At 36.2% G+C, this 12,417-nt stretch overlaps 2 protein-coding genes and 1 pseudogene across 2 annotated transcripts; all 3 read right to left on the reverse strand.

Moving 5' to 3' along the window:
* Positions 1-2,513: 2,513 nt before the first annotated feature.
* pfdn5 (prefoldin 5) lies at positions 2,514-4,737 on the reverse strand. The gene is made up of 6 exons (XM_057338262.1): positions 4,423-4,737; positions 3,842-3,944; positions 3,723-3,754; positions 3,526-3,600; positions 3,290-3,395; positions 2,514-3,162 (listed from the first exon to the last, which is right to left on the reverse strand). Exons 1-6 carry the CDS (start codon positions 4,486-4,488, stop codon positions 3,083-3,085), a joined length of 462 nt encoding a protein of 153 aa, XP_057194245.1. The 5' UTR covers positions 4,489-4,737; the 3' UTR covers positions 2,514-3,082.
* A 2,334-nt stretch (positions 4,738-7,071) lies between these two features.
* On the reverse strand, positions 7,072-10,077 carry LOC130557066 (serine/threonine-protein kinase pim-1-like; annotated as a pseudogene).
* A 413-nt stretch (positions 10,078-10,490) lies between these two features.
* On the reverse strand, positions 10,491-11,632 carry LOC130556663 (uncharacterized). Its single transcript, XM_057337871.1, has 4 exons — positions 11,617-11,632; positions 11,388-11,522; positions 10,684-11,091; positions 10,491-10,600 (listed from the first exon to the last, which is right to left on the reverse strand). The coding sequence occupies exons 1-4, from the start codon at positions 11,630-11,632 to the stop codon at positions 10,506-10,508; spliced, it is 654 nt and encodes a 217-aa protein (XP_057193854.1). The 3' UTR covers positions 10,491-10,505.
* Positions 11,633-12,417: the final 785 nt, after the last annotated feature.

A 12,417-nucleotide genomic window follows, 5' to 3' on the forward strand; every position in this document is an offset into this window, starting at 1 on the left:
CATATACACTGTCATCTAGTGGCAAACCGTTGTATGTAGGATTGTTTTTTCTCAACCCCTCCCCTGGGGTGTATTCCAGAAAACAGGGTTAATTTACCGTCAGCTAAACCCTGAACTCTCGGTTGATTAACCCAAACCTTGCTTACTCGGGGTTCCAAATCACCTGAGAAGAGTTAGTTTAATCAACCTCCCGAAAGATACCCAGAGTTACAGAAACAACATGAAGACATTGTCAATGGATCACAGATTTCACGAGTCACCATGGAAACGGCCGGGAAGCTTAAAGTTTTTGACTGTAAAACAACGTTATAAATCAGAGTTTTTTCACAGACTTAAATCTGCGTCAGTGTATAAAGTGCGGGATAAAAATCATAAAATTAAATTATTTAGGTTATGTGTTTATAAAACTCTAAACGCTATAAATTAATTATTTAATTAAAGATATACATATTTTAAATATATGCACTATTTTTATACTATAATATTTAAAATATATACTCATCATGGCTAGCTTTGTTACATAAACTGTAGATTTGTTGAGATGTTTGTAACTTAATTTTAACGTGTTTACCATGGTATTTTACCAAAATTGTGTTGTGTATCACATTGGTAATTGTGAAGGCAGTATTAAACCTCTTTTTTGTTCCTTCTCTGTGTTCCTTAAAAAATATACCTTTGTTTGGTTTTCTGAAAACTGACTTTGCATTGTATCAGCTTTATTTGCAACAGTTGCTCATGTAGTCATATTAATAGAGACTCTTTTAATTCTAGAAACTACTACATTGGTCATAATTTTGGGGGAAAAAATGTGCAATGCTTTTCAGTACTCTACACTATGTATGATAATTAATTTACAGCAGAGGATGAAGGTCTGCTGTGACATGAGGTATAGGTTTAAAATGTTAGGCATATATACATAATAATCATGTAGCCTTTATATATCCCTTTCAAATACACATACATTTAGTTTTTTTGTTTGTTTCTTTTGACTTTGTTTGCTAAAAGGCCATGGCTTTCCAAATGTTAAAAGAGGTGGAAACGGCCTATCCTGAAAGGCTAATTGTAATTTGGAGAAAGGCCTTTCAATGCTAAACTGTAAGGAGGAGGCTCAGGATCAGAAAGACATTTTTATGGAATACAGTCAGTATGAAAAACCTTAAGTCTAAGTTTTTTATGTAAATGGATTTAAAATTATAATAAGAATTTAAATACAGTCATGGCCAAAATTGTTGGCACCCCTGAAATTTTTCCAGAAAATCAAGTATTTCTCACAGAAAAGTATTGCATTAACACATGTTTTGCTATACACATGTTTATTCCCTTTGTGTGTATTGGAACAAAACAAAAAAAAGGAGGAAAAAAGCAAATTTGACATACTGTCACACAAAACTCCAAAAATGGGCTTTTGGCCAACAATTTTGGCCATGACTGTATGTGAACAATATGCCACGGTAATCCCATTGGGTGGTCACCTAATAAAGCCTTGGAAACCTGCCAGGCTGGGAATCGAACTTGCAACCTTTGAAGTTTTAAATCTGTCTCTCTGACCATTAGGCCACAACTATCTTTGACCCAATGCATCAAATATTGCCTAATAAGTGAACAAGAATAATGATATGCAATCCTTGGGAGTTAAAATACTTCACTATTAACATCCTTTAACTGTTGGAAATTGTAAGATTTGTATATTTATCCAGTGATATTTGGAGATGTTTTAATAAACCTAATTCAAAGTATATACAATATTTAATATAAATAGCCTACATCAAGTTTAACAATAACAGCTTACATTATTTTATTTAAAGATTATTTCATTTTAAAAGGTTAAATAATAAGTTAATAAAAAATTTGTTGTGAATGCTAAATTGCGATGGGTGAGACTGGAACTCTAATTGTAATATTGCTGTAAAATTATAATATATTATACATAAAACGCACACATGCGCAGACAACCCCTAAAGCTTAGTAACATTTCCTTCAAATGAACTAACCCTGGAACATAACCTGCTCCGGAGCAGGTTATCTTCAGAGAGTAAGTTGCTATGGTTACTTACATACCCTGAAAGTTGGGGTTATCCGCTAACTAACCTTTAAACTTACCCGGGTATGTCACATAACCAGCTTTCTGGAATACACCCCTGGAGGTTCTAGATGGTAATATACAAACAATAATAAACGTAATATAGATCATTTACATAACTATGTATTCAGAGGTGTATAAAGACCTTACACAATGAAGCGTTAGGTTTTATTACCTTAGAATTAAATATTTCTATCTACATAAACTGCGGGTCCCCTTGCATGATATTCGCCATGTTGTTTCTACCGTAACGTTAGCTCTAACTAACAAACTCTACAATGCGTGTTTCGGCAAAAATGGAAAATGTGGGGGTGGAGTGAGCCGTTGGTTACAATTCACAACCTCACTGCTAGATGCCGCTAAATTTCATACACTGTACTTTTAACTTGTGAATAAGTCTTCATATTAATGAATGGAAACACATGATGCAATGTAAGGTTTAAAAATGTTAATGTTCAATTTATTCATCCCCAGCCAGGAAAGATTTTACTTAAACATTTGCAGTAGTTACAAAGTTATTGATAGGCCAGTAAATTTTTCTGCTGAGGACAACTGTTCAGAACAAAGCAGGTCATTTCTGATTTGTATTGCTTTGAGTCACAGGGAAATAACAGTAGTGAATGCAGGTACAAGTAAATACTACAAAAACACTTTTAGAACATTATCTTGAGCCAATTGTCTGATGTAAATATTTGTATTACTAATGTTATTTATACTAAAATGTAATTTTGCACAAAAAGAGAATCTCTGGCAACAATCCCATTCTTGTGAGGCTGTATGCATAGGACCACATGCCACGCCAAAGTTTGTTTGTTTACCAAACATGAAAATGTGGAACAGAATAAGGTAATAGTTGTTTAACGCAAGCAACTGCCAGACATTCTCCCACGTGAACGTGACATCGAAGCAGCAATTTCCTGTCTCACGTTTGCAGATTGGACTGATACCGTAAAAATTCTCACAATCTGCCTTGATTTTCCATACTGGTGCTCCTAACTGTTTTTAGGCTTTGGTGGTGGCAGACTGTGATGCTTGTTGGCTGTGCAGTTGCTGGAGCTTCATGTTCATAACTTCCACCACAGCTTCAGGAGAGCAGCAAAGAGGGCAGAGAGGAGTAAAGAAGGATGTTAGTTAAATATATAAACATAATATACCATAAAAAAAGGCAGAAAATATTTCCAACTCCAAATAAGTATGTAAACAATTCACCTTGTTTCATTGCATGTTTTTCTTGAAGGGCAGGCTGAATTTTCTCAATTTGCTTTGTAAGAAAGTCAATTTTACGTTTAAAGAACTCTTTCCCATCCTCTACTTTCTGAAGAAATAAAAGACAGCAAGAAAGAAAATCAGTAGAAAATTTACTTTAGAAAGCCCAGTGATGGCAAAGTATTAAAGTACCAAATTATATGCTAAATGAAACTATTATGCATAAGATCTTGGCTTACCTTCTCCACAAAGTAACCCGTTCCAATATCTACTAAGACATTGTCTACATCGTGCAGCTTTCCAGGTACATACATCTGTAATAAGACAGTTAAGGGAACAACTAACAATAACACAAATCACACAAACACCTCAAGTAATTCTCATTCTTTTGTACATGATGGTAAAATGACATTTACAATGCAACTTAAGTGGATACAGAACTGGTGAGAGGGACAAGCAGTTCTTTTCCTGAGACAAAAATGACAGGAAAAGCAGGTAAGTGATCAGATTGTGAGATTTGGACAGAATTAACAAGAATCATCTCATTAAACTCACCTTCATTATTCTTAGTAAGAACATTCAAACTGTCTTTTGCCTCCACATATTTTGTCTGAACTACCTTAAGCTGACCTATGGATGATGACAGAAACTCTGTTTCCTAGAAGAAAAAAGATTTGTTAACATAGCACTAATGAAATTAGTAAAGAAACAAAAGAAAAACGAGTCGGTACAAACATATCTAATTAAAAACTAGGAAAGACACAGAACAGTACACAGTAACGTTTGTGAATCCGTTCCGTATTACAAACATAAGACTACAATGTTACTACTAATGTTACTAGATAGTTTAAGAAATCGGTTTCCTACATGAAAGTGTAGGGTCATCTCACTTAGGTCTATGAATTAAACCTATATGCCCCCAAACTCCCCTTCAGTCCGATGACACTCATTTACATAATGGTCATTAAAATAGGGTTATTCGCTTCTCTAACACAGATGCAATGCTACTAGCAGCACGCGTTCAGACAGCATGACGTCCACTGCGTGCAAGTTCGAAAACCACGGACAGAAAAATATCAGAGCATGTTATAGTTTAAAGAGAAATCGGTCGTGGTTGTATTTATAGCGCAAAATACCTGGTCAAGCTGAGTTTTCAAACCCTCTAATTGTGGAAGAGACAATTCAGTAAGATTCACCGCCATGTTGACAGCAGTACACAACGAGGAAAGCTTCCGTGTCGACCGGAAATAAACTAGGACGTTTAACAATGGACTAAAGTATTAAAATGACAGCGATAGTCTGCAGCACTCTCTTTTAACATCAACGTTACGACAGCTGGAAATATATATATATATAAATAGTTAGTGCCGATCTCTGCAATGATGCAGAGGTTAATCGATCGTAAAGGCTTAGCTCTTCCACCGTGGTTTCCCAAACTCGGGTGCGTGAACCCCTGGTGGTTCGTTAAGGAATTGACCCTTCGCAAAACCCCGCCCCCCTTAGTTCCTGTTGCTATGTCCGACAAGCTTTCGGTATCAGCCTTGCGCTCCCAGTGTAAATTTGTTCACTCCCTGGGAAAATAGTGAATAATTTCTGGAAAAATGACACGCTGAAAACGAAAGTAAACTTTTAAATACAGTTACAGAAAAGAATAACAGTCCATCAGTGTCTTAATCTTTATTTGTGTTAAATACAACAAACACAGTACAGCTGTTGCTTTGCGACCAGTGTTGGGAGTAATGCGTTACAAAAGTAATGCATTACAGTAGCAAATTACTTTTTGCTGTAACGCAGTAGTGTAAGGCATTACTAATCAATTTTCAGTAATATTTTACTCGGTACATGTTCAGTAATCCTTGCGTTACAACAAACTTTTCGTCCGCGAGACATTAACAAATCAAAAATCCCGCAAGTATGTTCTATTTCCTGTTCGTGAATAGACGCGTGGTGTCGTTCATGTCCCTCTGGCTGGTGGAACTTTGTATTTTGTATTGTAACGCGGCATGATTTCAGTCTCTGAGCTAAAGGAGCCTATTGGCCCCGCCCGGTTCGCTGTAAGTGCCAGTGTTGCCAGGGTCGCGATTTTACCGCACAATTGGGCTATTTTGAAAATGCAGTTGCGGGAAAAAATATGGAGTCGCGGGTTGCAGGTTTTTGGGCTACTTCATAATGTACTGCGGCCGCCAAAATGTTTATTTATATTCTAAGGATAAATGTTAATTGATGAGATTCTTAATGTGTATTCATACTCGAATGAATACCTGGCAACTCCAGGACCGGCCCGTTTTCAAAAGTGTGGGGAACGAGTGTCTGACAGTCATGCTACAGTACAGGGAGGGACGCGGGAGCTCAGCTCAACCAAAGAGGGAAATATAGCGGTGGTATTAGATCATGCATCCTTTAACCAATGTTTCGTAAGGTGCATGTCACGTTGCACAATGAAAGAAATCACGCGTGAGTGTACAACAGTTAATTCTTCCGGTTGCCAAATATCACGTTTGAGCAGCGCTATACGCAGTCTAGGACAACTAAAACATTGACGTGCTTGTACAAATTATACATATGCAATAAATTTAACCATGTTTATTTCTTAAGCAAGTTTTTGCATGTCTTACGAAGAGAAAACACGTTTCTCGTCCATTTCCGTGCACACATGGGATCTTTTTAAAGGGACACCCCACCCCAAAATGAAAATTCTGTTATGGATTACTCACCCTCTAGTTGTTCCAAACCTGTATACATTTCTTTGTTCGGTTGAACACAAAGATATTTGGTAGAATGTTAACAACTGAAAATTCTTTGGCATCATTGATTACCATAGCAGAAAAATATATAACGTAGTCAAAGGTCAGTGTTGGGTGTAACTAGTTACTAAGTAATTAGTTACTGTAATTTAATTACTTTTCCCTTGAAAAGGTATAGTAAGGGATTACTCTTATTTTTTTCTGTAATTTAATTACAGTTACTTCTGATGTAATTGAACTAAATACTGTGTAATATATTCAATAGTGGAATTGACATCAAGTCTCCCTTTAAAATGTATGCTTTAATGTATCCTTCGCACATTTGTATACTTTGGTCAGTTAATAAGAACAATTTATGTAGTTATTTATTATTTATTTGAATGAATTAAAAGAGCCGTTTCATGTCTATCCTTGAATCAATTCTAATCAAGGTTGATGTAGGATATAGAAAGTAATTAGTAATAAGTAATTAAATACTTTTTGGAGAGAGTAATTTGTACAGTAATCTAATTATACTATTGAATATGTAATTAGTAACTAGTAATTAATTACTTTTTCAGAGTAACTTACCCAACACTGTCAAAGGTGACCCAGAATTGTTTGCTTTCCTAAATCCCCCAAAGCATATTTTGAGTTCATCAGAACAAAAAATATATACAATACCTAGGAAACCATTCAGATAAGTAAATATCAGAAGAATCAGAATCAGAATCAGAAGAGCTTTATTGCCAAGTGTGCTTGCACACACAAGGAATTTTCTTTGGTGTTGGAAGCTTCTAGTACAGACATTCAACACAATGACAATACAATTTCCAAATTGCATTACAAATATAGCAATATAAACATCTTTTGGCAGTTGTTAACTTTGATTTGACACCGGAAAATAATTGGGCTAGTTTTCATTCCTTTTGGGCAGGTTTTAAGGGATCATTGGGCTGCTTTCAGGAAGCTAGTTAGCAAGATCCCTGTGACCAGCAGATATCACAAGGTAAGCTAACGATGACTAGCTAGAATTCTATATAATCTAGTTCAGTGATGAGATGGGACTATTTTGTATTTAAATACCTTTGAAAAAAAAAAATTTGTATTTTGTATTTAAATGCATTTAATCTTAGTATTTTTGTATTTTTAAACTGAAATACTTATTGCCAATCAACGTCCTTATTAGACTGCATGGATGGGCAGTGTATTCAAATACATCCATTTGAAATACAAAATACTATTATTTTGTAATAGTATTTTGAATTTAAATGCATTTAATCTAGTATTTTTTGTATTTATTTGTGTATAGCCTAGTTAATTCAAGAAATCAGCAGTCTAAAGAGGTTGATTGGCAAAAAGTATTTTGTATTTTGAAAATACAAAAATACAAAGACTTATTTCAGAATGTTAAGTTCTACTTCTGTAGTTATTTTGGTGAAAGTAGCTCAAAAGTAATACAGGAGTCATGTAACGTATTACAATTCTGAGACAGTAATATTGTAAGGTAACTTGGGGTTACTTTTAAATAACAGTAACAAGTAATCTGTAATGTATTACAGTTTGTAAGTAACTTGCACAACACTGTTTACGACTTCATTGCTGAAAACGGCTTTCCTTTAAAATGTCACTGCGAATGCTGCTCTCTGAAGGCTGAAGGTGCGCTCATCACATCACACAGGGATGCAAAGCATATCTTGCCAGCTTGCTCATACATGTAAATGTAAGTAATATATCAATAAGTATAATATTCCGCCTTAAAACACCACTTCCCGAACGCTTCCGTCTGTAATTCGTACATTAAAGATTGGGTAACACATGCAGTTTCTCATATTAATCTTGAGTGCCTATACAGTAGTATTGCATACGTCGTATCTTCGAAGAGTATTTAGTTTGATCAAATTTACAAAAGACAGATACAGCTGTACGATTATTTCCGGAAAAACATGAGCTGCTAGAGGTGGGACTAGTGGGGAGGGTGGGATGGAACTACAGCACGACTCACTAGCAAGCAACACATTAATCCCTTCCTGTTTTGTACTTTATGCACGTACACGCTGATTGCCAACAAAACACAGGTGTATGACTAAAAGATGCCGGACATGAACCGCACGCGGTAAGTCAAGCTACTAAGTAATATGTCTGTGTTTTGTTGGCAATCGGCATGTACGTGCATAATGTAAACATAAACTTATAGTGAATCAACAGTTATGCAGGGATAATGCGACGATGTATTGTGTGCTCGTGCTGAAATCACAGAACTTAAACATAGGAGACTGATAAAAACATGAATTTTTTACAACATTCCATCATGAAGTTTATCATATTACCATACTCTTGCATAACATGTTACCCTGCCTGTTAAAACCAGGCTAAAATCTCAAAATCTAAGATTTAGATTGATTTTCCCCATTCTTTTCACCATGATTTCAATCTTTGACATGGTCTTACTCAGTTAATATTAAACATATGCATGTTATATTAATACCAGAATGTTCTTCACATTATAAAATATGAAGAATGATTTTATGTACAAAACAATAAATTAGAAAAAAAACGACTTCAGCTGGGTTTTCACAGGCAGTTACCACATACAGTAGTTTACATTATAAATAGTTTGTTTTTACTTTAGTTTGACTTTGTATTAATAAGTATAAAGAAGTAAAACTTCTTTATACTTAACAGGATTATTGCTAATATGATGAGATGACGATGATCTCTCGTCCTGTAGATGACCATCCAGATGACCCTAGAGAAACAATTCAAAACATTTCTTCTAACAATACTATATAAAACAAGACTTTCCACGCATTCTCTACTTACAAAATAATATAAATACTTAACATCTAGATGAGTACTTTGGTTTATACGAATCAATGTTAACTACCCAAGATGATTCCTATCTGTAAGTAATGTTATTGGGCACCTGTTCACTGAAACCAGTGATGACGCTCGATCTCCTCCAAATTGGGCCGATTATCTGGATTTTTATCAAGACACCATTGAAGCAGGTGTCTACATTCTGTTAAACAAAACATATAGTCCTTGTCTTCAGCAATACAGAGGAGCAAATCATTCCCTTGTTTTTAAGTCTCTTGATATTGATCTTGCCTTCCAAAACGAAATCCGGTTAAAATGGTTCATTGTTGATGATGTCCGTTTTGTTGGTGAACGGCACTGAACCGGACAGAACGTTATATAGTGTTACTCCTACAGACCACACGGTCGCAGGTCTCGTGTGGTACCTCCTTACGAGAAAAACCTCAAGATGTGCATAGACGGCAGTCCCTGAGAGATGAAAACGGATGAAAATAAAGAAAAATGTCCCGGTCCAAATAATCTGGCATCACTTAAAATCTTTGAGGTTTTTCTGAAGGACTCTGCTAACATCAACCTGAAAACTGTTTATAGGCAGAGTCCTTTAGGAAATCCCCACAGCCGAAATCCAGGAGCTTGACTTCACGAGTGTCCGTGCGAACGATGATGTTTTCGGGCTTTACGTCTCGGTGGAGGACTCCTCTGCTCTCACAGTGTTTAAGAGCGTTGATCAGCTGTAGCATTACTTCCTTGGCCATCTCCTCGTCTGTGTCTTCGCTGCGGTCGGCGAAGTCAACGAGATCTTCGCATGGATCAGGACGCTCCAGGATCATCACGTATCGTTTCGGCAGCTCAAACCATTCCAAAATGCACACAATGTTGGGACAGGCCGGGAATGAACTCACACGTAACATTAATGCCACCTCTAATGGCATTGTACCCTGCAATGAAGGAAGATGTTAGTTTCAATATTTTCATTTGGAAAAAACATTCTTTCTCTCTTCATTTTAGACACAACACTAAACTGTTTATCATTTAAAATCGAACAATTTGCTCTTTTGCTTGAGATGTATTGATATTTTGTTGTTTAATGCAAAGACATTCATAAAGTTACATGCATAGTGTGTCTGAATTTTTTGTAAATGTTAAATAAACAGATTCAAAATAAAACTACAGTTTCAGGGTCCTCCACCTTATCTGCCGATTCCTTAGACTTGTTGGCAACCTGCAGAGCAAAAAACAATGACAATGAACTAGAGATTTCTACGTTTAATGTGAAAGATCTTTGAGTGTAAAAACTGTACTGTTGCTTTATGGTTTATTGAATTCTAAAATAAAAAACTATTTTAAAAAGGGGGAGAGAACGACTTGCAATCCATCGGATATGCGTGTCCCAGCATACACAGTGCCAAATCCACCTTCCCCCAGTTTAGGACCTTGTAAATATGGCAGTCCTTTGAGGAGACAACGTGTCAGAGTAAAATAAAAGCAATGATAAAATACTAACTGAGCAACAGTCACAATCTCATTTTCACTCAAACCTAACATAGATTAGATAGACTCACAATTCATTCATTTACCGTAAGCTCGGTCTTACCTTCAACGGCATGGAAGTCGCTCTGATGTCAGCGTTCTTCTCTTGGGCCTGTACAGTGGAATACGACGGCAGCCGCTGTGAATCACCCCATGCATTCTTGCTTGGTTGCTGAGTCCTCTTCTGCAAATTTTGTGACTTCCGCACATCTTCTTTTCCTTTCTGAGAAACGTGGCGTTTCTGCGATATTGTGGGACGAATACAGGTCAAGTGAGGCAACTTGTGAAAATCATTAAACAGATTTACAATTCATTTAATCTCACCTTCAATGGCATGGACGTCTGGTGTGATGGAGGGAGAGGGCGGGTCTTCCTTTCTGAGCATCTTACACGGACACTCGCTGTCTTGACGTTCCTCCACTTTTCGTTTCTGGGAGACGGCACGTGCCTTTCTGTTCTCCTCATGTGCCTGTTGACCTGAAAACGTCGAGGACGGCCTGGAAGAACAACGCGGTATGAAATCAACCAGCACTTTTAAACCCTGCTTTTGCAGATTTGTACCCGCGGAACCTAAAGCGGACAGCATGTTGGGAAGAGGTGTGCTGAAGGCAATCAGTTGTGGAGGATGAGATGGTTTCTTCAAGGGACCCTGACTCTCTGACAATGTTGGCCTCTTCCTCAGATGTTCGCTGTCTTGTTGGTCACTTTTTCTTTTGCGGGCAACTGTACAACCTGATACACGGGGTAAATACAGGTAAAGTGAGACAACAAGTGAAAAAGGACACACACAGGAAATTTGTTTTCTATCATTGAGGACCTGTGGAAACCTGATTTTTTTTACATAATGTGACTTTTTTTGTCAAATGATATTGTCCTGAGGGGTCATTAAAAGCAAATATTGAGTGTGTATCCTATGGAAATCACTTTTGGCCACTACTATTTACTATTATGCACATTTACACATTTAAAATGTGAATAATGCATTAGTAATAAACAAATAAGATATTGTGCAGATGACTTAATGTTACCTCGCTTTTCATCGCCACTGATCTTACATGCTGACACCGGTGAGACCTCCTGATCAGACCGGGTCAAAGGACTTCTGGACCTGTAGCATTTGCTCACTTCATAAGGTGTTTCACTCCGACGAAGGTATCGTGAGGCTGAAATAATACCATTAGTTAAAAAACAAGTAACTAAATTTGACCATGTTTGATTGTTACAGTAGTAAAATCATGAGGGGCAAATACAGGACACCTGTTACTGTGAGCATTTTTGTTATTAATAAAACTCGTATTAACAACGATGTTTGCCTTGTTGCCCAATTATTTTGTACTGAGGTGTCATCAAAAACAAATATTGCTCAAATAAACGATTCGGACATCACCTTTAGCCTATACTATGTAAGTTAACTTATATGGTAAAAACACTTGCTGGTACGGTAGCGTTAACTTAACAGCGCAAAAACATACTTCTCGACAAGAAAACTAACGTTAGTTTTGTTCTTGTGAGATTTATTAGAAATAAACCAATAACGATAAATAATGTAGAGATGCACATAACGATACCTCAAAGAGACTTTAAAAAAACAACTTATCTGTATAGAAAAAGGATTCAACACATATATGCCTTAAACTCAAGAGGCATTATAGACTGTGATAAAGACCTTTTCATCTGTGCACCACCATATTACAAAGACAATCATTTTGATCAACTTTTTAGTGTTGTTTCAATTACTTTGAGAGAAAAAAGTAAAATTGCAAAGAAATGTTACAGGTAAAAAACAACAATGGTTATATAAAATACTATTGTAAAACTAAAACTTTAAAACAGATTTAAAAAATAAATGTTTTATGAAGATAAACATTCGGATGTAATTAAAATCTTTTTTTAATCTCAGGGGGTACCTCTAGTAAATAATTTAGGTCAAAGGGGTTCAAGCTGACAAAAAAGTTTGAAAAACCCTGCCCTATGTTCTAAATATACAATAATTGTGTACTATTTAGTCCACTTTTCTTACTCAAAATATATATATTTATTAGTACATATATTACTTTC

The sequence above is a fragment of the Triplophysa rosa genome, linkage group LG7 (genome assembly GCF_024868665.1).
Source record: "Triplophysa rosa linkage group LG7, Trosa_1v2, whole genome shotgun sequence".
Classification (NCBI taxonomy): domain Eukaryota; kingdom Metazoa; phylum Chordata; class Actinopteri; order Cypriniformes; family Nemacheilidae; genus Triplophysa; species Triplophysa rosa.